This window comes from Microcaecilia unicolor, chromosome 3 (assembly GCF_901765095.1).
Source record: "Microcaecilia unicolor chromosome 3, aMicUni1.1, whole genome shotgun sequence".
In the NCBI taxonomy this organism is placed as follows: domain Eukaryota; kingdom Metazoa; phylum Chordata; class Amphibia; order Gymnophiona; family Siphonopidae; genus Microcaecilia; species Microcaecilia unicolor.
Window position 1 is genome coordinate 386,043,929 of NC_044033.1, and position 26,984 is coordinate 386,070,912.

A 26,984-nucleotide genomic window follows, 5' to 3' on the forward strand; every position below is an offset into this window, starting at 1 on the left:
TAGTGAAACCCAGAAAACAGGGCCATTCACAATAAAGATTCCTGTACAGATTTTATCTTTGGACAGACCTTCTGCAGGGTTTGGAGTTGCCCTATCTACTTGCAGCTCTCCTTATAGGGGAGGGGCATGACTCAGTGTAAGGAGGAATTTGCTAGGTGTATTAATACCTCCTCCTATATCCAAATAATCTGTCTCCACTCCTGCAAAGGATCTGAAAGTGACAGATGATTTGTTATAGAAGAGGACTTCTTAAACAGAGGCAGGTCCCCTAGTGATACCAACAGAGAACTTGTGAAATTTTCACAACTAGTGATTCCAGGTTAATCCACAGCAACTAAGAATAATTTACTTATTTGTTTACCTGCAAGCATGAAAACTCCAACGAGAATAAGAAACACCAACAAATATAATCCAACCACAGCATACTTCAGTGCAGCTATGGAGCCCAATTGACCACAGCGACCTGCTGCCCTCTTATGACCGGCAGGACCTACAGATCACAAAAAAAAACCATCTTAAATATCTCTCTCATCAACCAATATGAATCAATTCTTTTACAGCAGTGATTTGGAATCATTTTGAGTTCTGATCCTTTAATAAGCCAATCACCCAGACTGACTGGTACCAATAGCAGCAATTCACCATTCATTTTTTAAAACTGAGAGTCCTAATCTTAGCATACTGGTAGAACTGGTAAGCAGCCATTAAGATGTACTCTAAATCACAGATATGCATCCTATCATTTAACAACAGGAATAACCCCTGAAATGATAGGTGTCTTTCCTGTGTTGTTAAATTTCTGCCTTTTTTCAGTGTTAATAGCTAGCCAGCCAGCCCTGAATTTGTGATCTTTGGTCGAAAGGCAGTTGCTTTCCAAGATGACATATGTTGCCTGTTGTGAATTTTCTACAGCTGGTCCGTGCCTAGCTGTGACTACGTTTAGTAATAGTGCTTGTTTCCTGACTGGCTCTGCAGAATTCAGCTCAGAGCAGGCTTGAGCAAAATATTTCTGCCCCACCTCTGAACTTATTTCCTGTTGCTTCAGCGTTGCTCTTGTCCAGTTGTGCCCTAAAAAAAACAAGTTATATAAATGAAGCAAAATGAACATTTATAAAACAAAATGAAACCAAATGAAAAAGCCTGAAAATGGCACAGGAAACTAAACAAAACCAAATTTTTTTGTCTGCCCATCCCTAATCTAAATTGGCAGGTTTTAAAGCACACCACAAAATGTTAACACTGTGATCTAGAGAAGTGACATTAAATGTATTTCATGTAAACACAACTGTGAAGAAACAGTGTGTTTTAAGCCTGTAAAATGTATTAAATATTTTCCAGTTTTAATTATGTCTGAAGTATATTTCTCTTATTTAGCCAGCAGGAGGTGTTTCTTTGCTTTAAACTGCTATAGGGTACTGAATGTTCTTTATCTTTAACACAAGCAGGAAGCAAGCAGCAGCAGCAGCAGCATACTTTCAAATCTTGTTGACTGGGCTCTGATTGGCCAAGATAATTTTCTTTAGAGTGTACTAATTTTGCCTTCAGCCAGGAAGAAAGAGAGACAGATCTGTTTGTTGAGGCTCAGTGAATTATATGTCCTGATCTTCCCAGGTACTGTTTAGCTAGTATGGAAATGTTTAGTTAGTGTTATAATTGATCCATATTTCAGTTACCTGTTATTGTTTGCCTATTTGCACCATTTTGTTCCACTGTTCAATATTTTTAAGAGAATAAACATAATTGTTTGTTCGCCCTGTTTGTCTGGAAGGATAAAAAATCCTGGTGGTTTGTGTGTTGGGTCTGTGAATGCTTTATGGGAACTGTGGGGTCACTGGGAGTGTGACTCCAGTAATTTAGAAATCACTGGGGATAATTTGATAGTGGGAAACTCACCCAGAGGCAGTTGTGACCCAGTCGGTGGAAAGAGGGTGCTAGTGTAGAGCACGAGTGGCAGGTGCAGGCAGAACTGAGTTGTGCTGAGGATAGACCCTCTTAGTGGCTGCGGGGTAACCCCAGGTAGGTGGCTAGGCATTTCGTGATAACAACTAATCAAACATCTGTAACCCTGGACACACCTCTGATTCAGCTCCACCCATGGGTTTCATTCCACACTACCTAGGACTGAGGTCACACAAACACTCAAAGGGTCTTTTACTAAAGATTAGCTCGAGTTATCTGCAGCAGGGCCCATTTTATTCCTATGGGCCCTGCTGCAGATAGCTCGAGCTAACCTTTAGTAAAAGACCCCCTCAATGTCTTCTTCAGCAGGGGATGCTACTCCATCACCCAAGGAGTGCAGGCCCTCTCTGTAATCAAAGGTTTTTGCCTATGAAGATGAAGGAGTAGAAACTCAGGCAGCTCAAGATACTGGAGTCGATTGCCCAGTTGGGCTTTTGTCTATTGCACTCTACTCCACAAGTATTGCAAACAATGGATTTGAGACCATCTGTATGCTCTGGTGAGTTACCATCATTATCACTGAGTCATCATGATTTAGAATTTAATATTCAGAAGCCACAGACTCTTGACTCTCTTTGGAATGGAATTATGTTTTTGGGTAATGTTATGACTGAATCTTATAATTCTTTAAGGGAACAAACAACAACTTTATCAAATGAACTATCAAACTGTACTATAAAAATTTCAGAATGTGACTAGAAAATTAATAATTTGGAAATAAGAGTTGCTAAATTAGAATCTTTCCAACAAGTTAATGTGTGTGAAGCACTGGCAACACAACGAAGATTAGAATCAATGGAATATTTATCCAGAGGGAAAAATCTGCAAATTTTGAATTTTCCTAGGATTACTAGATATACACTGAAAGAGACTTTAATTAGATATTTAATGGAAGTTTTGGGAATGTCAAAAATTCAAAGAGATTGGACATTGAAAATGTACTATAGTCATTGAAATCAATATTTTCTTAATAGTGAAATCTGGATTTTTAAAGATGTCACCAAGTCTACGCAGAAAAGGCGGAAGCAATTTTTGTTATTAAGAACAAGCTCTTCAGAAAGGAGCTCATTTCTTTCTAAAGTTCTGGTACCAGGATGTGAAGTATATTTTTTCTGAACCTTACCACCCTGTTTACTAAGCTGTGTGGCAAAGCTGACTCAGCCTATTCAAAGTGAATGAGCTATGTCGGCATTAGAGTGGCTTAGTAAACAGGGGGGTAAGTGTTTGATCGAGAAGTCTCCTGAGTTTAATGTGGTATCATCTCTTGATACTAATTGACTCTCTTAGGTCTGCATTTAGAGTTTACTGCACCTATGTTTTAGAATAGGAGCCATTTATTTTCCTTAATACCAATGTCCTCTTTGTTAGTGTTAGAATATCTCCTTAATGAGCTTTAACATTAGAACAATGCCAGTAATTTTATTTCTTAATATATTTAAATTGTCTGTCTTCTATGTTGGAGATATTTCTTTCTTTTTCTTGACATACTCTACTATTGCTTTTCAAGAGAATAAACATAATTGTTTGTTCACCCTGTTTGTCTGGAAGGAGGATAAAGAATCCTGGTGGTTTGTGTGTTGGGTCTGTGAGTGCTTTCTGGGAACTGTACTGTAATATTGAAAATGCATACATAAAAATTTTTTACATGGAGTTTAAATCAGGCATGAACTTTTAAAAATACCATCTTGGAAGGCCAGACCAGATGTATTCCACTTATTAAAAAAGGTGGAAGAAAGTCCAAATGACAGCCACATGGTTAAAAGGTGAGATTTAAGAGGATATACTAGCCAAAGAAGGGCATAATCGAATGGCGCCGGCCAAATAGCTGGCTGGCCATCTTCGGGGCCGGTGCCGAAAGTGGGCGGAGCCAACCATATTTTTGAAAAAGATGGCCGGCCATCTTTTTCTTCGCTAATACGGTTGGGCCCAGCCAAATGTCAGAGCTCGCCGGGTTTGAGATGGCCGGCATCGGTTTTCGGCCATAATGGAAAATAATGCCGGCGATCTCAAATCCGGCCAAATCCAAGGCATTTGGTTGTGGGAGGAGCCAGCATTTGTAGTGCACTGGCCCCCCTCACATGCCAGGACACTAACCGGGCACCCTAGGGAGCACTTCTAAAAATTAAAAAAAAATAGCTCCCAGGTGCATAGCTCCCTTCCCTTGGTTGTTTAGTCCTCCAAATCCCCCCAAAACTCACTCCCCACAACTCTACACCATTATCATAGCCCTAAGGGGTGAAGGGGGGCACCTACATGTGGGTACAGTGGGTTTTGGGTGGGTTTTGGAGGGCTCCCATTTACCACCACAAGTGTAACAAGTAGGGGGGGATGGGCCTGAGTCCACCTGTCTGAAGTGCACTGCACCCACTAAAAACTGCTCCAGGGACTTGCATATTGCAATCAAGGAGATGGGTATGACATTTGAGGCTGACAAAAAAGGGTTTTTTTTGTTGTTTTTTTGGGTAGGAGGGGGTTGGTGACCACTGGGGGAGTAAGGGGAGGTGATCCCCGATTCCCTCCGGTGGTCATTTGGTCAGTTGGGGCTCCTTTTTGAAGCTTGGTCGTGAAAAAAAGGGACCAAGTAAAGCCGGCGAAATGCTCGTCAAGCCTGGCTTTTTTTTTCCATTATCGGGTGAAGCCGGCCATCTTGTGAGCACGCCCCCGTCCCACCCTGTCCTGCCTTCACTACCCTACAGACACGCCCCCTTGATGTTTCGCCAGCTCCGCAGTTGAACCCGGCCAAAATCGGCTTTTGATTATACCGATTTGGCCGGGTTCAGGAGATTGTCGGCCATCTCCCGATTTGTGTCGGAAGATAGCCGGCAATCACTTTCGAAAATGAGCTGGAAAGAAACATCTTTCAAAAAAATGGAAAAAGTATTCAAATAAAGAAAACAGGAAGCAGCATAAGCACTGGCAAATTAGATGCAATGCATTGATAAGGAAGGCAAAAAGAGAATTGAAGAAAAGCTTGTCATAGAGGCAAAAATTTGTAATAAAACTTTTTCAGGTACCTTAGAAGCAGGAAACCTGTGAGGGAGCCAGTTGGAGTATTAGATCATCATGAAATGAATGGGCACTCGGGAAGGACAAGACCACTGCGAGAGACTTGGGGCCCTTTTACCAATCTGTGGGAAAAAGGGCCCTGTCCTAGCAGCAGGGGCCGTTTTTCCCATGTGCCAGGGCCATTTTTTCCACAGCTGGTAAAAGACCCCCTCCCCCCCCCAAAAAAAAAATGGCCATGCGGTGAGATAACTCTTACTGTGTGGCCACGTGGCAGGGAGCCCTTACCGCCACCCATTGAGGTGGCGATAAGGGCTCCCATGCTAACCCGGAGGTAACTGGGCAGCATGCGGTGATGCCAGATTACTACCAGTTTATGCCACACAAGCCATTCTCCCAGAAATGACGTGTGCTCAGGATGGGACTACTGCCGGCAGCCACATTGGACCGGTGGTAGTCCTGTAAGAGCGAGCGGTAAGCCCCCGATGGGCTTACCGCCGCTCTGTAAAAGGGCCCCTAAATTAAATTCTTTACTTTGGTCTTTACTGAGGAAGTTGTAAGGGAGTTACCCATACCAGAAAGGTGACAATTCAGAGGGAATGAAACAAATCTCATTGAAACTGGAAGATGAAATAGGCTAAAAATTGTTAGGCTATGAAGCAACAATTCAAATGGACTAGATGATTTACACCCCCAGAATACTAAAAGAACTCAGAAATGAAATTGCAGATCTTTTAATAATCTGTAAACTATCATTAAAATTGTTTACAGAACCTGAAGACTAGAAGTTTCCTTTACTGAATAAATATAGATAATTTACATTGCCTCAAGGCAACAGAGACACCGTAATTCTGAGAGCTGTATCAGTGGTTGGAGGTAAAACTCTGAAGAAAGGCAGCTTTATTGCAGAGATGAGAAAATAGTTAAACAGATGCCAGGTAGTTCAGAGCTAGGTGGCTGGGATGTGCAATACCGTATTAGAAAGTATTAACAAAGTAAAAAAAAAAAAAAAAAACGAGTTCGTTCCAGGGAGTTTTGCAGGACAAGTGCTGTCTGAAGCAAGATGGAGAATGCCTCACGGAGAAACAGAGACCAAGAAGGGGCTCACACAGGCCCAGGGAGGAGGAGGTAAAGGGACCAATAGGGACAGAACTTGCCATCAGGTAACAGGAGTGGTCCCAAAGGGCAGCTCTCGATTGGAGGGAAAGGTCATACCTGGCTGACCTCTCAGGACTGAGATAGTAAGAATGACCAGGAAATAATAGCAGGTAGACAAAGGAGCCAAGCTTGGCTGAGAAAGAGAAGAGGTCTTGGCAGCAGCATAGACCAATAGTAACCGTCCTTATACAGATAGGCAGGGGTGGCTGCATTACATGAGAGACTACATTACACACAATGCATTGCTCATATATCTTTGCAGTGAGGACAGCAGCAGTAAAAACCCTTAGAAGTGAGAATAACAGTAAAGGCATTAAAACACATTTTGGGGTCACAATATAAACTACTGGAAGGCTGTCATAAGACAGAACAATAGGAGCCAACCTTTCTAAATGATTGGGGGTGCTCAACTTGTCACACAATACCATTAATGCAAAAAGGAAAACAAAATATGGCAGGGCCATGGCCATAACTGGCCAAGTTGTATTTAAAAGTAGAGCATAGCAGATAGTGAACAGACTAGGAGACTTGTGGCTAAAAGAACGGCTAGGGAAGCACTGAATGTCCCATCGCTCTCTCTCTCTCTCTCCCTCCCCACCCTAACTCACACCAAATGATTTACTCCACCTCATTTCTCTTCTCCTCCCTTCCCCCTCTCACCCACAGCCCATCTATACCACAGTCATATCCTGTCCAGTCCAGCCTGGCCCATCCATACCACCCACATTCAGGCAGAATGATTATTTATTTTTGTGAAAAAGGAAAATAATGTTCCACGCCATTTATCTTTCAATTTGATCTCCATTACAGAACTTTTTCAGACTATGACATCACATACTGCCAAAACTTCCTCTGCTCCCTCATGTGCCTTCAGTAAAATAACTTATTTATTCAGGTGGGTTGGAGGAGAATGGCAAAAAAACAAACAAACCAGCTATTCCCCAACCATGACTCAGCCCAGCTAGCACGAAATCTGTATTAAAGTTAGGCAATGTTCAAACCTTTGTGTCTATAGTTTATCTTATGTCTTCTGCCTCTGCTTAATCTCGGTCATCACTTATGCTTCCTCTCTGCCTTCATGTTCTTTATCTTTTATTAAGTCTTTTCCAGTCTTCTCATTTCTTTCATTTCTCTTTACCCCATGTGTTTGTCTTTCTATAGCCTGTCTCTCTACCTTCTCTCATTGTCACCCCTTCATGCCACTTCTCACCTTCATATCTCTTCCCTCCACCATGACCTCTCGTTCCTTCATCCCCTCTTTTCCCAATCCACTCAAATACACTCCATTTCTTTCAGCTACTCTTTCTTCTGCATCTTGTGTCCCCTCTCGGCCTGCTCTTCTTCCTTTCTCCCAAATCTTCTCCTTCTCCCAGCTGCTTAACCCCATCACAGCCTATCATCTGTCTGAGCCCCTCACCCTGTTTCCTTTTCATTCACAAGCTCCTCACCCAGTTGCTGTCCCCATCACTCAGGGGTCCTTTTTCTAAGGTGTGCTGAAAAATGGCCTGCGGTAGTGTAGGCGTGGGTTTTGGGCACGCGCAGATCCATTTTTCAGCACGCCTGCAAAAAATGCCTTTTTTAAATTTTTTGCCGAAAATGGACTTGCGGCAAAATAAAAATTGGTGTGCTTCCATTTGGGGTCTGAGGCCTTACCGCCAGCCATTGACTTAGCGGTAAATTTTCTCGCGTTAACTGTGCGGTAATCGCCTATGTGCATCAAGTTCGAGTTACCACCTGATTTTCACCGTGCGCCAGAAAATAAAATATTTATTTTCTGGCGTGCATAGCGGATGCACATAAAAAATGGAATTACCACATGGGCCACGCGGTAGCTAGGCGGTAACTCCGAATTGGTGCACATTGGGCATCTATAGGCATTTATGCGGCCTAGTAAAAGGGCCCCTCAGCCTCTCTTCCCTTTAGAGCTTTCAGACACTTCCATCTCTTCGCAGCAACATTCTTTCTCCCAACCAGTAACCACTTTCAATTCCCTTCACTCCTTCATAGTCCCTTCTATTCCTTCCCAAAACTTGACTCCCAGCCTCTGTCCCTATCGCCAGCCTCTCTTCCCCTTACAGCTCCTTTCTGCTTCTTCCAACCCTTCACAACTGAATTCTCCCTCTTTCTGTCAGAAACCTCTTTCAATCCCATTCACCCCTGTCACACCTCACTATTCCTCTTCCCACAGCTCCACTCACATCACTCAGCCCCTCTCCCTCTTACATCTCTGTTCTGTTTCTTCCAGCCTTTCACAGCAGAATTCTCTCTCCTAAACAGTAACCCCTTTCAATTCACTTACTTCTTCCTATTCCTCTCCCTACTACTCCACTCTCAGCTTGTCCCCATCACTCAGCCTCTCTTCCTCTTTCAGCTCATTTCTGCCTCTTCTAGCCCTTCACAGCAGAATTCTCTCTCTCTCTCTCTCTCTCTCCGTGCCAGTAACCCTTTCAGTTCTGTTCACCCCTTCCTAACCCCCTCTGCTTCTCTCTCACAGCTTCACTCCCAGCCTCTCTTCCCACAGGCACCAGCTCTGCAGGTGCTGTGGGAGCCTGGGCACTCCCAATATTTTGATGATACACTTTATTAAATTTGGAGCTGAAATCTTCATGCCACAGGGTAGCAAAGGAAGGTAGGCACCCACAGTGCTGGTGCCTGGGACTGGTGCTTTTTAACATTTATAAATGATTTGGAAATGGGAACGACGAGTGAGGTGATGAAATTTGCAGAGAACACAAAAGTTGTTAAATCACATGCAGAAGGACCTTGCAAGACTAGAAAACTGGGCATTCAAATGACAGATGAAGTTTAATATAGATGTTCTGTCCTCTGACAGCCTCGCATTAGTTTATAATGTGATCCTAAAATGTGTTTAATGCTTTTACTGTTATTCTCACTTCTACAGATTTTCATTGCTGCAGTTCTCTCTGCAAAGATACGTGAGCAATGCATTGTGTGTAATGTAGTTCACAGGCAATGCAGCCACACTTGCTTGTCTGTACAAGAACTCTTTCTCAGCCAAGCTTGTCTCCTTTGTCTACCTGCTATCATTTCCTGGTCATTCTTACTATCTCTGTCCTGAGAGGTCAGCCAGGTATGACCTTTCCCTCCAATCAAAGGCTGCCCCCTAGGACCACCCCTGATGGCAGGCTTTGCCCCCATTGGTCTTTACCTCCTCCTCCCTGGACCTGTGTGAGCCTTCTTGACCCCCCTGTCCCTCTCGTCATAAGCCATTCTCCATCTTGCTTCAGGCAGCACTGTCCTGCTTCAAACTCCCTGGAATGAACTTGGTTTTTTACCTTGAAAGTGTCTCTCTAATGAGATATCGTACACTCCAGTCACCCAGCTCTGAGATACTTCTATCTGCTCAACTATTTCCCACGTCTGCAGTAAAGCGGCCTCTCTTCAGATTTCCACCTCCAACTTCTGAACATCATGACTGTGAGTAAATTGTCTATGTGTTTATGCAATAAAGGAAACTTCAGAAAATAATAGAAACTTCAGGTGTGCTCTGGTGTGCCAAGGTTATACTTCAAGGTATCAGGACTTTACAGTAACAAAGTCTTGAGAGGCTTGACAATAGACAAGTGCAAAGAAATGCACATTGAGAAGAATATCCAAATTTAAAGCTACATTAGGTTCTAAATTAGAAGTTACCATTCAAGAAAAATATCCAGGTGTCATGGTGGACTTTAGGTTGAAATCTACTGCTCAGTGTGTGGCAGCACCTTTAAAAAACAAAAAAAAACAAACTATGGGGTCCTTTTACTAAGGTGCGCTGAAAAATGGTTTGTGGTAGAGTAGGCGTGGGTTTTGGGTGCTTGCCGATCCATTTTTCAGCGCGCCTGTAAAAAATGCCTTTTTAAAATTTTTGCCAAAAATGGACGTGTGGTAAAATCAAAATTGCCACACTTCCATTTTGGTTCTGAGACCTTACTCACGCGGTAACCGGGCAGGAATGATCTACGCACGTGAAATGCCACTTGGCACGCGTCCGATACATGTTCCGAAAAGGAAAATTATTTATTGGACACACGCCAAAAATGAAATTACCACCAGAGCCACACGTTAGCTGGGCGGTAACTCCAATTTTGGTGTGCATTGGGCGTGCGTAGATGCTTACGCGGCTTAGTAAAAGGGCCCCTATGTTAGGAATCATTAGGAAAGGAAGAGAAAATAAAAACACAATTCTGATTACTGCATCTGAAAAAAAAGATATAGCGGAATTAGAAAAGGTACAGAGAAGGGCAACCACAATTATCAAAAGGATGGAATGACTCGTACAAGAAAAGGCTAGAGAGGTTAGGGCTCGTCAGCTTGAAAAGACACAGCAGAGGGGGCTATGATAGAGGTGTACAAAATCCTGAGCGGAGTAGTATGGGTAAATGCAAATATATTGTTTTCTCTTTCAAAAAGTAAAAACACTAGTAGATGTGCCATGCAATTACAAAGCAATACTTCTAAAATATTTTTTCATTCAATACATAGCCGCATTGAGCCTGCCATGAGTGGGAAAGCACGGGGTACAAATGTTACAAAAAAAAATAGTTAAACTCTGAAACTCATTGCCACAGCATATGGTAAAAGCAGTTAGTGTAGCTGACTTTTAAAAAGGTTTGGTTAATTTCTTGGATGAAAAGTGCATAAAATGTTATTAAGGTAAACCTGGGGAAACCCACTACGTATCCTTGGGGTTGGTGGCGTGGAACCTTGCTAGTTTGGGAGATTCTGCTTGCCCACTGTTAGAAGCAGGATACTGGGGTAGACTGACCTTTGGTCTGACTCAGTATGGTTATTGTTATATCTTATTTCTTAGGAACGTCAAGGGAGGAAATAAAGGAACAAATATGCACTCCTCCAGCTTGATTATTTTAGACTTTTTATGCTTATTTTTTTTATTGTATTACATTCCAAAAGCTTGATTTGGTTGTTTCTCTTTCTTAGAGGATATGGTCCTAAAATACGTCAACAAAATAATCCCATGGCAAGATTAAAAAATAAAAAATATTAACCCGCCCTAAACTGTGTTAGACAGATGTAATGAAACCATGACATATTTATCCTTGTAATGACTGTTTTAAAAAATATTAGATCATAGGAATGGAAAATGATGCATATGCCAAGTAAAAAATGTTTACTTACAAACGGATGATAAATCATAACATTTAGAAACATGATAATAAGCATAATGAGACACAAATGAATGCATAATGAACCTGCACAAATTTTAGACTTATTTACTAAGGGCCTCTTTTACTAAACTGCGCTAGCGATTCCCTCGCATCAAATGCAATGCAGCCCATTCAAAATGAATGGACTGTGGCACGTTTGCTATGCTGGGAATCGCTAGCATTGTTTAGTAAAAGAGGCCCTTAGGACCTTATTTTAAAAGCACTACTTGTGATTTATACATGTTAAATTCCAGGATTTATATATGTATATCACATACAGGGCTTTTTTTGAGGGGGTACTTGGGGGTACTGAGTACCGGCACCTTTTCCATTGTCTGTTAAAATTGACCCATGGTCCCCAAGTTTTAATGTAAGAGCTCAGGCTCTACACACCAATTCTGCCTTGTCATAGATTCTGTGACTGGTTGCAGGGGGCATGGCTATTGTGGGGTAGTAGCGCTTTAGTAGTAGTAGTAGTAGTAGTAGTGGGGTGGGCCTGGCATTTGAGTACTGGCACCTTTTTCGCTAGAAAAAATGCACTGATCATATACCCTAGCAAAATCCAATTTAGGAAGCTGGCATTTACATGTGTAAATCTGCACCATCCTCTGGATTCTATATATTGTGCCTAGATTTCCGCTTCAAAATCTAAGCAGATTCTGTAACAATGCGCATAATCTAATTGGTTAGCAAGTCAATCAGGGGTCATTTTACTAAGGTGCTCTGACAAATGGATTGCGGTACTGTAGGCGTGGGTTTTGGGCGTGCGTCGATCCATTTTTCAGTGCGCCTGTAAAAAATGCCTTTTTAAAAGTTTTTCTGAAAATGGACATGCAGCAAAATCAAAATTGCCACCCATCCATTTTGGGTCTGAGACCTTACCACCAGCCATTGACCTAGTGGTAAAGACTCACGCGGTAATGACCTATGCGTGTCAAATGCCACGGCGCGTGTCTGATACGCGCAGCCGAAGATAAAAATTATTTTTCAGACGCGCGTATCGGACGCGCAACAAAAATGAAATTACCGCAAAAGCCACGCGGTAGCCTTGCGGTAACTCCATTTTGGTGCGCTTTGGGCGCGCGTAGATGTTTACGTGGCTTAGTAAAATGGTCCCTTAGTGCTGTTAGTTGGATGTTAACGAGCAATTATCAGCACTAATTGGCATTAATTACAATTTGCATGCGGAACTCGCTAAACACATTCTATAACGTGATGTGTGTAAATTCTAATGCACATTCTCAAAAAGAGGGTGTAGCCATGGGCATGGAATGGGCAGGTTGTGTGCATTCTGAAAATTTATGCACACAATTATAGAATATACCTACTCTGCATCTAACTTAGGTGCCAGTATTTACACCAGGTTGTACTCGGCGTAATTCCTTGTGACTAAATACAGTCACGCGGACAGGCATAAGCATATTCTATAAACTGCATGGAAATTTTATAGAATAGGCTTAGGCAGAAACGTTTTCCACGTGGCGTTTCCAGGCACCATATATAGAATCTAGCCCTATGTGCAGATGCAACGGGGTGTGGTTTGGGCAGAACCACAATTATGGAAAAGAGCTCATTACTAGTGTCAAGTGGAAAACTGGCATGAAACATGAATTTGCAAGCCTCATTTTGCAAAATAATGCCTACCAGGTGTGGTTGTTTTCCTGAAGGCCTCAAGTTTTATTTCATGCAGTGGCAGCAATGTCTTAAGGGCCCCTTTTACAAAGCAGCGGTAAACCCAACACGGGCTTACCGCTTGCTAAAAAGGAAGTACTGCCGGGCTACTGCAGCAGCCTGGCAGTACTTCCCACCCTCAGCGTGCCATCATATCCGGAGCTGCAAAAAAAATGTGTGTACCCGGTGGTAATCGGGCAGTGCCATGCGCTGCCCAGTTACCACTGGGTTAGCGCTGGAGCCCATACTGCCACCTCAGTGGGTGGCAGTAAGGGCTCCGCCCAGAAATGGCGCGCAACAAGTGCTTCACTTGCTACACAGCCATTTGTTACAAAAAAAGAGAAAGACCTATCTTTTACCAGCTGTGGTACAAGGGGGCCTCGGTGTGCATCAAAAATACATGCCAACACCAGCGTAGGCCCTAGGTGAGCCTCACAGCTCATGTCATATACCCTTTTCTCACAAGGGCCTCAAATTCCTGCTCAGCCTGTTGGCCCCTTATCACCCAACCCCACTGGTCCATAATTAAGCCCTATTTACCCTGTTTGGAAAAAAAAAAAAGGAACCAAAAGCCCTGGATGCAGCCTGCCCTAACCAGATCCCCCCTCCCCCACCTCAAACGTTTACACATATTAAGAGGCATTTCCATAGTGAGCAGGAGAAATTCCCAATGCCTTCAAACTGGGGTAAACTCTCCGCAGGAATAGGACTTAACTACAGACCTTTAAAATAAAACTTTCTGGACCGCTGTGGATTGTGAGTGGTACAGTGTCTACTGGATCACCAGAAATTTGAAGTCCCTGGGAGGCCTGTACAGCCCCTTTAAAGCATCACCACCATGCTAAAGGGAACAACTGCATTGCCACCACTGGATGCACACAAAATTTCATGTGGAATAAAGTTAAATTTCACACAAAATGACTGTGAACCCATTAAAATTTTCACAGATTAGGTAGGATCAAGCAGCTTTGATATTCATAATTGATTTATCTTCCCTTGTAGCTGAAAAAAAGCTCTCATCAAGTAGACACTGTCTTCTTCCCCAACCAAAAAAAAATTTATTCAGGACCACGTTGAGTGTGCCCAAGAGACACTCCCTTCTTAAAAAGGAACTTGTGTAATGCAAATTAGTAATCTCAGTGTTGTGATCTAAGCATTAACTGCTAGAACATCCCCTGTTCTGCTAGAAATTCCAAGCTCTCAACAAGCAGTCATCACAGATTTCTTGATATAATTGCACTTTAATGGCATGACATTTATTTGGCAAAGAAAAAGAAAAAAACCTTGGACTGAGCAATTTATAAAGTAAAATAAGCATATCCTAAAATGGAATATTTGCAAATGAATCATGCACAAAGTCTTGAAAAACAATGCAATATGAAGGCCAAAGAAAATATTGCTGATAGTACACCGTGAACTGTTTGGGGATTTACAGAATCACGATTTGCTATTCTTGCTTCAGCACACTATATTCAGTAACATGGAGGCGTATTTTCAAAACACTTAGGGCTCCTTTTACTAAGCGACAGTTGAGCCTAATGCGGGCTCAGCTCCTGGTGAAAGGTGGCCATGTGCAGGTGAAGCCTAATGCGAGCTTACTATACAGGAAGTAGCGCCGGGCCACCACAGCAGCTCAGCGGTATTTCCCATCCCTAGCGTGCCATCATTTCCGGCACTACAAAAATGTATTTATTTTTGTAGTGCCGGAATGTACCCAGTAGTAATCGGTCAGGGTCAGGCACTGCCCAGTTACTGCCGGGTTAACAAGGGAGCCCTTACTGCCAGCTCAATGGGTGGCGGTAAGGGCTCCCCACCCCGAAATTACCGCGTGGCAAGTGCTTTACTTGACGCACGGCCATTTCCTGCAAGAAGACAAGACTTCCCTTTTACCAGCTGCGGTAAAAGGAGGCCTCTGTGCATGTGTAAAACACGCGCCGACACCAGCACCGGACCCCTTTTGCCATAGCTTGATAAAAGGGGCCCTGTTTACTGTGCTAGCATTTTTAATGCGCGCTAAAATTAATGAGCACTAAACGCTAGAGACACCCATATATTCCTATGGCTGTCTCTAACGTTAGCGTGTGCTAGAAATGCTAGCATGCCTATACTGCAGCTTAGTAAACAGGGCCCTTAGACTTACAAATTTCCACAGGGTACTATGGAACTTTGTAAGTCTAAGTGCTTTGAAAATAAGCCTCATAATAATACACACCATCATAGAGATTTCAGTAGGATTCTTCGATCATACCTTAGTAGCACAAAGATATCCCTGCTGGATTACTGAGGGGCCATTTTATTAAAGCTTAGTGCGTACTAATGGGCATTAGCGCATGCTAAATGCTGTATATAAACATGATGGCAGAAGGAAAGGTCATCTAAATATAGAAAACCACCCAAACTCACGTAGCACATGGAAAGCAATGAGCGCAAATGTTCGAAATCTAAGTAAAAAGGTTCAAGATCTACAAGCCCTGCTGTTTGAGGAAAACTTAGATATTGATACTATTAACAAAAACATGGTTCAATAATTCCCATGAATGGGGTGTGAACAAACTGGGCTACAATCTTTTTAGGAAGGATTGAGAGGGCCGAAGAGGTGGAGAAGTGGCATTGTATGTGAGAAACAATATTAAAGCGGCTGAAATGCGGTGAAACTGGGGAAAGGAAGAAGCTTTATGGATCGTCCTGGAAAGATAAGTTGGAACCTGTATCCATATAGGTGTTATCTACAGGCCTCCGGCACAAATGGAGAATCTGGACAAGGAAGATATTCAAAAGCTTGATATGGAAGGGGAGGTGCTACTTTTGGGAGATTCCAATTTGCCTGATGTGGATTGGAACGTCCCGATGGCAAAATTGGAAAGAAATAGGGAGATCGTGGATGCCTGTCAATGTGCCTTGCTCAGACAAATGGTGACGGAACCCACTAGAGAAGGGTCAATGCTGGATCTAGTATTCACAAATGGAGGAAGTGTTTCCAATATCCAGGTGGGTGCCCACTTGTGTAATAGTGATCATCACACGATATGGTTTGATATAAGCGCAAAGGCAGAGTGTGGATGCACAAAACTCAAAGTACTTGTCACGGTTGTGCCCATGTTTCGTGCTTTCCTTCTTCTCGCCACCTGGTGGCCAGACCTGGTGGCTGCAATGGACTGTCTGGTTATTGTCACCCATTCCAGATTTCAGCCTGGTCCAGTCCGGATCTTCCGGGCTGCCAGACTTGCTTGCTTGGATTGAACCTACACAGCACCCGTAGTTGCCTGGTGATTGCTGCAGTGAGCCTCAGCTGCTGCGGGGCTTATTAATAAGTTGGAAATTCTCTGCCTTTGCCTTTGTAACGCCTAAGGCCCTGAGGTTTGTTGGGGTGCTGTTTGCACTTCTGCTCAGTCTGATTCCTTGCCTTGATTCTTGTCTGTTTTAGTTAGTCGGTGGGTAGTTAGATTAGGTTGTTGTTTGTTTGCTAGTCCTGTCTCTGGGTTGGTTTTGTGTTTAGTCTTGTCTGTTTCTGTCTTGTGGCTGCTCTGCAGCTTTCAGTTCTGTGTCTTGTTTATCAGTGTTTTTGTTCCCTGTTTTAGTGGCTACTTGCAGCTTTCAGTCCTGTTCTTTAGCTTTTCCTTTCCCCTCTGACCCTCAGTCCCTGTTCTGCCTAGTTGGGATCCTGTTCCTGCCCTGTCCTATAAGTCCTGCCGGCCGCCTGTAGCCAGGGGCTCAACTCCTGGTGAAAGGTGGCCATGTGCAGGTGAAGCCTAACTGTTTGTCAGAGTTCTGCCTTGTCTCTGGTGTGGGGTGGTTTTGCCTGCCACTGCCGCTCCTTGGCAGTGGCCCAAGGGCTCACAAACCTAGTTCCAGCTTTGAAAACGTGACAGTACTGGATTTCAGACATACTGATTTTGGTAAAATAGGGCAATACCTGAAGGGAACTGATGGCATAGGTAGGCATAGGTGAAGTGGAAAATCAATGGTCCAAGCTGAAAGCTACTATAAATATGGCAACTGATCAGTAAACAAAAGAAACAGGAAGCCTATATGGTCCTCCAAACAAGTGGCTGAAAAAATAAGTGCAAAAGAGGCTCATTTAAGAAATACAGAAGAATGCAACGAGAGGATCATGGAAAAGATTATTGGATTAAACTCAAAGAAGCAAAGAGAGAAATATGGCTAGTGAAAGCACAGGCAGAAGAAAAAATGGCTAAAGATGTAAAGAGAGGTGACAAGACCTTTTTCAGATATATTGGGGAAAGGAGAAAAGATAGGAATGGAATTGCAAGACTGAAAGATACTGAAAAGGGCTATATGGAGAGTGATGAGGATAAAACGAACATGCTAAACAATTACTTCTCTTCAGTGTTCACAAAAGAAAATCCTGGGGAAGGACCGGGTCCACGGTGGACTGAAGAGGGAATATCTGGGAATGGAGTGGATATTGCGCAGTTCAAGGAGGAAAGCTTGAGAATCTGAAGGTGGACAAAGCTATGGGGCCAGATGGGATACATCCCAGGATACTGAGGGAGCTCAAAGAAGTCCTGTTGGGACCTCTTAAAGATTTAATAGATCTTTAGAGATAGGAGAGTTTCTGTGGGATTGGAGATGAGCAGATGTGGCCCTTTTTCACAGGGAAGAAGTGGGAAACTACAGGCCAGTAAGTCTCACGGTGGTAGGAAAAATAATGGAGTCGCTGCTGAAAGAAAGGATAGTTAACTTTCTAGAAGCCAAAGGTTCCAAGGCAACCAAAGGAAAATCCTGCCAAATGAATCTTATTGACTTCTTTGACTGGGTGACCAAAGAACTGGATGAAGGACGTGCTCTAGATGTAATCTACTTGGATTTCAGCAAAGCCTTTGACACTGTCTCTCACAGAAGACTCATGAATAGTCTGAAAGGACTGAACTTAGGATCCAGAGCGCTGATCTGGATAGGAAACTGGTTGATCGACAGGCGACAGAGGGTGGTGATAAATGGAATCCGCTCAGAAGGTGAGTAGTGGAGTGCCTCAGGGGTCGATGTTGGGGACGATTCTGTTTAATATATTTGTGAAAGATATTGTTGAAGTGTTACAAGGAAAGGTTTGCCTTTTTTGCGGATGACATGAAGATAGCCAATAGAGTGGATAGAATGGTATTAGAAGAATGGTCAAGGATGTGGCAGTTAAAATGTAATTGCAGAAACTTCTCATTGATTAGTATACATATTATTGTTTTGTTTTTTTTACTTTACTTAAATATAGTGAATAGTGCTCAGATTGGAGTGCTAGTCAAAGCCCCAGGTACCTCGCATGTGCCAGCATCCTGCCAGTGTTTGGTGGATTGAGATGGAGCAATCTCTATTGCAGTTAATGTTCTCCTGATGACAAGGACAAGAGAGTTGGGAACAGAGCAGCATGTCACAAAAATGAGCACGATTTTTTGAAATTTTGTTGGAGAGCTATTGAAAAACGATTTTGATGAACCAGGAGAGGGTTTACTATTGTGCACACAAGGGAAACATCAAACCATAAGATAAGTGGATTGTTTTACATTAGAAGATCTATATATTTTTTTTATTACATTTGTACCCCACACTTTCCCACTCATGGCAGGCTCAATGCAGCAATGGAGGGTTAAGTGACTTGCCCAGAGTCACAAGGAGCTGCCTATGCCTGAAGTGGGAATTGAACTCAGTTCCTTAGGACCAAAGTCCACCACCCTAACCACTAGGCCACTCAACATTCATAACAGTACACATGAACTATGTATTTTGAGGTAGGATGGAGGACTTTGGTGCAATGATGGCAGTATGCAGTGCTAAATAGAGGAGATGGCTCCTGGGGCTTCAACTAGCACTCCAATCTGAGCACTATTCACTATATTTAAGTAAAGTAAAAAAAAAGAAAAAGAAAAAGTAGACTAATCAATGAGAGGTTTCTGCAATCAATGTTCATTGAGGAATATTAGAAACCAACAAAACTAGAATATCCCAGTAGCATACTGAAGTTAAAATTTAATGCCAAGAAGTGTAGAGTGATGCACTTGGGGTGCAGAAACCCAAAAGAGATATACTGGATAGGTGGGGGGAGACTGGTAAGCTTGACTCAGGAGAGGGACCTTGGGGTGATTGTGTCTGAGGATCTGAAGGTGAAGAAACAATGCGACAAGGTGGTGGCTGTGGCCAGAAGGATGCTAGGCTGCAGTGGCAGTTGAGGTTTCATGTATTAAAATTTGCTTGCTATTCCTGCCTCCTCCTTCACTGTTCAGAACAAAATAATGATGTTTGATATTTAATTTGACAATTTTGTTCTCCAAATTTATGATAGTTGTGATATTTTAGCACAGGTCCCATTATAGGCAATGAGACCTAGTTACTAATAACTGGGGTTAACAGTAAAATAACACATCCTAACAGCAGCCCATGTTGATAACGTCTCTCTTTTTCATTTGCACTGCGGTACAAGCTCTTTCTGCCATCTTCGGGATACATGATCAACTAACAGCTTTAATGGAGAAGCTTCAGAAATGATATCTAGGAAATGTGAACAGGAAATTCATTAAGACATGGTAGAAAATATTTGGCTTACACAGGGTGCTTAGTATTCAAATGTTTATTGAATCAAATCCAGTTTAACTATCCTAATGCAGAAATAAGTCTGTGGAGAAAGCAGATGGTTTTATTCAGTAACAATAGATGTAATTGTTCAGAACATTTAGCCTATTTATTTTTCTGGCCATATGTTACTCTATACCAATCTTCATCTTTCCATGGAAATTGGGGAAAATGTTTCCAATACATCACATAGCTATAGTTTATATGCATAATATTGGCACTTGCATTGCATCCGTTCCTGACATACACATGAACAAAGAATACTATGACAACCTTATAAATTGGAAAAATAATTTTGGCCGCAGCTTTATTAACCAATCAAAAATTCATAACCAACACAAATAAAAATGTTATTATCAATATTTCAATGCAACCTTCACTTTTCTTATTACCTTTTATAAAGCTAGTCGGTGCCGACCTAGCTGCACATATTTATTCCATCAAATGTATTAATACTCCATGAACCACCTTGTGGTGACGTCAAGGCCTCACTTCTGCTGCTGTTGGTTTGGCACACAAGCAGATTACACTGTAAAATCCATATAGCCAGTAAATTCTTTGTCCTTAAATGAAGGCTGCTTGAAAAATGCTCATTTAAATTACAGCAGCTACGACTTAAACTACCCCTTTTAAACATCACTATCCCAACTACAAAATTACCCAAGATCCCAATCCTCACTCAAAGAAGCGAAGAGAGAAATATGGCTAGTGAAAGCACGGGCAGAAGAAAAAATGGCTAAAGATGTAAAGAGAGGTGACTAGACCTTTTTCAGATATATTGGGGAAAGGAGAAAAGATAGGAAATTTTGGGAGGGATTGGGTGGGATGAAATTTCTTGCTTCAGTTCCCTCAACTAGCTTTCCTCCTTGCTGCCCAACAATTCTCCTCAGCCTGGAGCCCGCCAATTTTCCTGACGTTCTCGTGCTATTTTGCTCCACCCCCCAACCGTAAAAAACAAACAAACAAAATTTACATATCCTTTGAAGTCACCATTCTTTCTGCTCTAATTTGGATGCCATACTAAGCCTCAACATCTCTTCCCATTAATCCCTTCTTATTTTGTTTACCCCTTTTTGCTAATTCATTTGTTAATTAATTAGTTTAATTACATCAAAATTTCATTAATTTTAATTCCTAAGTCTTTATAAGACTCCCATTGCATAATAATTAAATTATCTTCTTATCGAGTATATATCTCCCCCGCCACCACCCATTTTTCTTTTATCCCTTCACCAGAACAAAATATATATAGGCACTACTGCAGCAATGCCAATATTATCCACCCATAATTGATCTTATGGGTTTTCTGTATCCATTTTACAAAAATAACATGAATTCTTCTCGACAAATAATACAATCATATTGAACAACCCAGATTTAGTAAAGATTTACAAAATCATTAATTGTAGCACTTTGGATTCATAATGGTCCACAGGTTTGTAGATTTCATGAAATTTTCTAAATCTATTACATTTGTGCATGCAACAATTTTATATATGAAAAACCAACATACCATATTTCACTGTGTAGTATTTCTAGGAAGGAGTGAGTCGCACAGTCGTTAAGGATGAATTTAAAGTCCACAGAAAGTAACATGTTAATTATTTTGGGGCCCTTTTCCTAAACTGCATTAAGTGCTAATGAGTACTTAATGCCAGAAAAAAGGATTACTGTAAAACATATTTAAAGCATTTTAAAGTAATTGTGCACTAATCGTGTGCCAATCTTTTTTTTCCAGGAGGGGGGGCATGTCATGGGTAGGAAATGGGCATGGAAGGATTATCCAGCTAGCGCATTTGCATTAGCGTGTGCTAAATGGATAACACAGAGTTAGGGGCCCTTTTACAAAGCAGCGATAAGCCCAATGCAGGTTTACCATGTGCTAATCTGAAGCTACCACTGGCCCAATGTGGGCACCAGCAGTAGTTCCAACCCCAGCTAGGGAAAATGGGACCACATTTTTATCGAGGTGCTAACCCGGCAGCAATCAGGCAGCACCGCGTGCTACCCGGTTACCACTGGGTTAGTGGGGGAGCCCTTACCGCCTCCTAAATGGGTGGTGTTAAGTGCTCACCCCCCCCCCCCCCCCCCACACATGGCCACTCAGTAAGTGAAATCTTACCACATGGCCATGTCTTTATTCTGCTTTTTTTACCCGCTGCGGTATAAAGGGCCTTAGAACACGGCAAAAATGGCCCCCATTGCTAGTGCAGGGCCATTTTTACAGCAGCTTAGTAAAAGGACCCCTTAATGCATGAGCAACCAATGCCTCCTAAATTGGAGGTGGTGAATGCTCCTGCATTAACTTTTTTTCAGGTAATCCATACTAATGCGAATATTAGTGCATGACAAGCACAATGGAAAATCACCTTTATTACAGCTGCAGTAAAAAATGGGCTTAGTGTGGGAGAAAAGTCCCATGCTAAACCACCCTTAGCCAATTTCCTAATGCATTTTAGTAAAAGGTCCTCTTTATTATGTCTTCCATAATAGCAATCAATTTCCAAATAATAATCCTGAATGAAAGCTTTAGCCGTTTTTCAAGTCCAAACTCAAAACCCACCTCTTTACCACTGCTTTTGACTCCTAACTCACTTACCCTGTCCTTTGTCCTCACCTCTTTATTCCCTTACCCTTAATTGTTTTGTCTTTTTACCTGTATTATCTAGATTGTAAGCTCTTTGAGCAGGGACTGTCTTCTGTGTATGGTGTACAACGCTGCGTATGCCTTGTAGCGCTATAGAAATGATAGATAGATAGATAGATAGATAGATAGATAGATAGATAGATAGATAGATAGATAGATAGATAGATAGCAAGCTTATATTGGATACTCAGTCTCTAACAATTCCTGTTGTCAACATCCTAAATTTCATTATCATGTTAAAGAAAGGTAACATGTGAGAAAATCCCTTTTTCTGTGCAAATCGGCATTTATTTTTCTAAATAATAAGTGGGAGTTTTTTTTACCAGTGTGCAAGAAACAAAGAACTAAATTCTATAAATGGCGCCTAAAAAATTAACGCAGAGAAAAGGCGCTGTTTATAGAATAGTGCTTAGTGATGGGAACCACAACTTCGTTTAGGCGTGACCATTTACACCAACGAAACCTTAGTGTAAATCTTCATGCCTAAGGGGTCCTTTTACCAAGCTGCAGGAAAAAGGGCCTTGCGCTAGCGATGGGGGCCGTTTTTCCCACCTACTAGGGTCCTTTTTACTGCAGCAGATAAAAAAGCCCCCAGCAAACATAGCCATGTGGTAAGAGAGCTCATGCGGCAGGGAGCCCTTACCACCACCCATTGAGGTGGCGATAAGGACTCCCACGTCAACCTGACAGTAACCGGGCAGCGTGCGGCGATGCCTGATTACCGCTGGGTTATCGCCATCCAAGCCAATTCCAGGGGGGGTTTCTTTTTCCCCTGAGAAATGGTGAATGTTCGGGGTGGGACTACCATCAGTGGGGCCAGCAGTAGTTCTGGAAGAGCAGGTGGTAAGCCTGCGTTGGGCTTACCACTGCTCTGTAAAAGGGCCCCTCAATTAGGCACAGATCCCCTTCATTCTATAACACTGCACATAAATTCTGGGAATGCCACAATCTGCCCATGACTCTCCCATGGCTGCACCCCCTTTTTTGGACCCGTGTGTAACCCGCACCTAAATTTAGGCACACAAATTTTAATTAAAACCAATTAGCACCAATAATTGCTTGTTAAAATTCTAATTATCAGTGCTAATTGGCTCATTATTCAATGCACTCAAATTTGTGCATGCAATTTAAAGCACCATTTATAGAACGGGGAAAATATCTAACAGAGGGATTGTGGATATCAAAGCCCACAATGACCGCTTAAAAAAAAAATAGCCCATTCTCACACTCGTTTTATCTCTTGGGCCTAATCCCCCATGGGGGGATTCAGCAAACATTGACTGAACCTCCAAGTCAATTTAGAGGTTGCTAGCACCTTATCCCAAGATTTAGAATTCTTTGGGTACATCTTCAAGTTTCATTAGTCTTTTGGTACAGAGCCCAGGGCACAGGCATTCAGAGTAATTTACATAGCATAGAACAAAGGTAGGTAAATTGCAAGCATACAATAAGTATGGTAAATAAGACAGGAAAGAGCAGAGAAAGAGAGAAATAACAAAGAGAAAAGAGAAGAAACAGGAACTTCGTTAGACATAGGACAGGGCCAAGTGAGGCAGAAGCAGATACACGCAATGCAAACTGTACCAACACAAGAAATCACAAGGTGCCAGTGCCTCAGCCAGTTAGAGGTGAGCAGAGGCCAGGAGGGAAGAAAGGACTAAAGCACTTCTATATAGGCATCGCTATAAAGGTGGGTTTTAACAGCAGATTGAAAGTCTGAGTATGTAGGGGCCAGTCGTAATTGGAAGGGTAGAGCATTCTAAACAGAAAGGCCAATGACAGAAAAAGCTTTTCAAATGAACACTGTTGTGTCATAGTTGTTGGAGCAAAGGGACCTGTAACATAAGAATCATAGGAACATAAGAGTAGCCATACTGGGTCAGAACAATGGTCCATCTATCCTGTTTTCCAAACAGTGACAAAGTCAGGTCACAAGTATCTGGCAAAACCCCAAATCGTGGCAACACTCCATACTAGAAATCCCAGGGCAAGCAGTTGCTTCCCATGTCTGTCTCAATAGCAGACTATGGACTTTTCCTCCAGGAATCTGTCCAAACCTTTTTAAAACGCAGATACGCTAACCGCTGTTACCCAGTGGCGTAGCCACAGGTGGGCCTGAGTGGGCTGGGGCCCATCCACTTAGGGCTCAGGCCCACCCAACAGCAGCACATATTTAGTGCTAGCTAGTGGGGATCCCAAGCTTCCCCAGCTGAAGACCTCCCCCTGATGGTGCTGAAAACACTGTGCTTTCCACTTCAGCAGTCTAAGCTTCCTAAGCTGCTGATACTGGCCTCATCGCATTGGGGGGGGAGGGGGGAACACTTGGTGCCCACCCACTTCTTGACTAGGCCCACCCAAAATCTGCTGTCTGGCTACGCCCCTGCTGTTACCACATCTTCCGGCAAAGAGTTCCAGAGCTTAACTATTCATTGAGTGAAAAAATATGTCCTCCTATTTTTTTAAAGTATTTCTTGTAACTTCCTTGAGTGTCCCCTAGTGTTTGTACTTTTGGAACGAGTAAAAAAAATAGATCTACTTGTTCTACACCACTCAGGATTTTGTAGACCTCAATCATATCTCCCCTCATCCGTCTCTTTTCCAATCTGAAGAGCCCTAACAGCCTTTCCTCATACGAGAGGAGTTCCATCCCCTTTATCATATTAGACTGCGATGAGCATAGGGTCCTAGATGGAATGTATGGGGTCAGGTGCTGCAACAGATAAATTGGGAATCTAATGCATAGAACTTTGTAAATCAGAGTTAAGATTTTGCAATGAACAGCATGATTATGTTTCTCTGCTAATATGACAAGTTACTTGGGGAGAGGATCTTAAACATTCAGATTAAAGTAAATATTGGTAAAGGCACTCTTAAATGATATGTCAATCACAATTACAATTACACCCCCACTGATTATGTTGAGGAAAAGGCCTCGAGAAACCCCGTGACCTTCATAAAATGTACAAGTCACTCGGGGTTGGGCTTTCTCATCATGGGCCAGAAAAACCTCATCGAACTAATTTCAACAAGCTGTGAAACTTTAAACACACTTAGCTTAGCTTAGTTGAAAGTGCATCTCTGTGTTCCCATCTATCTCTTGGTCCGTGACACAATAAATCATTGTTTGCTTTTACAGAGATTGGAAGGTCTTGGGATAACAGGTACAGTTTTGAAACGGCTCACCTCTTTTTTTTTTATCACATTGTTCTCTCTCAGTTCGGGTATTATAAGCTGTTATCTTCTACATCATATTCAGTTTTATGTGGGGGTCCCACAAGGCTCTATTCTTTTGCCATTCTTATTTAATATCTTTGTAAGTCCTTTGACTAGAATGATCCAAAGCTTATTATGCAGACAATATCTTCTTAATTTATTACACCCAAGTCTGATGTTCATAATCTGCCACTACTTCAATCCTGTCAAGATACAGTCTCCTCTTGGCTATAGGAGAATCAACTCTTACTTAATCCAGAACAATCTATGGTTTGTTGGATCCCAAGGTGTCCTCATTCCCCTTCCTAGGTTACCTGTTTATATGGTCATCCAATACAGTTATTTAACCCCCTGTTTACAAAGCCGTGCGACAGTGTCAACACAGCCCATTCAAAGTGAATGGGCTGTGTCGGCATTACTGCACAGAAAGCCGCTAGCAAGGCTTTTTAAATGGGGTGGGGGGAGAGGGTTAGATATTTGGAAGTCCAATTTGACTCACAGCTATCTTTTTCATAGCATGTTACTAATGCTATGAAGTCTGGATTTTTTATTCTTTGGAAGCTTTGGTCAATTAGAAATTTCTTTGACTTTGGGACTCATTTTCAAAACACTTAGATATACAAAGTTCCATAGGTTACTAACCGCCTTATTTTTGAAAGAGAAAGATGCCCATATTTCGACCCAAATCAGGAGATGGGCGCCCGTTTTCCGTGGGCGCCCAAATCGGTATAATCGAAACCCAATTTTTGGCGTCCTCAACTGCAGTCCGTCACGGAGATGAACAAAGATCATCAGGGCGTGTCGGAGGCATGGCGAAGGCGGGACTGGGGCGTGGTTATCGGCCGAGGAGAGATGGGCGTCTTTAGCTGATAATCGAAACAAGAAGGGCGTTTTTGACAAGAATTTGGTCCGCTTTATTTGGACCCTTTTTTTTCAGGTCCAAGTCCCAAAAAAGTGCCCCAACTGACCAGATGACCACCGGAGGGAATCGGGGATGACCTCCCCTGACTCCCCCAGTGGTCACTAACCCCCTCCCACAAAAAAACCCCCACTTTACAAACTTTTTTCCCCAGCCTGTATGCCAGCCTCAAATGCCGTACCCACCTCCATGACAGCAGAATGTGTTCTATCCTCTGAAACCTTTCCCTGATTCTGATGTGGGTCTCGGGTGAGTGTGACACCTTTCCTGTTAAGGGCACTGCAGAGTCACATCAGCAATGCATTGTGGTGGGTGTAGGGTATTGGGCTCCATGATTCCACTAGCTTGTGTTAAATGCTCACGATGTTGGTAGTTGGTAGGCTCTACTCCCATGGTGCTTTTCCCTCTGCTTACTGGGTCAGAGTGTGCCCTGTTTTGTTTCCGGTAGTCCATGAGGTAGTGGCCATTTGTGTAAGCCAGTTTTAGATCCTGTTCATGTGTTAGCCACGTTATAGCACTTAGTTCTTACCTTGAATGTTGCTGAAAGAGGGCATTGTACACCATTCTGCCAGCTCGGACCTACTGCTAATCTCAGTACCAACGAGACTCGTTGCCAGTGGGGCACAATCTCTGATCTGCAGTTAACTGTGAGTAAAGGTGCTTATTC

General features: G+C 42.6%; 1 protein-coding gene across 2 annotated transcripts in view; it reads right to left on the reverse strand.

Moving 5' to 3' along the window:
• The window catches only part of SCARA5 (scavenger receptor class A member 5), a 377,960-nt gene that overhangs the window by 248,667 nt on the left and 102,309 nt on the right, over nucleotides 1-26,984 (reverse strand). For both annotated transcript variants that reach the window (XM_030198673.1, XM_030198672.1), the window contains exon 3: nucleotides 362-490. In XM_030198673.1, the coding sequence (XP_030054533.1) occupies nucleotides 362-490 (129 nt within the window). The remainder of the gene's footprint in view (nucleotides 1-361; nucleotides 491-26,984) is intronic.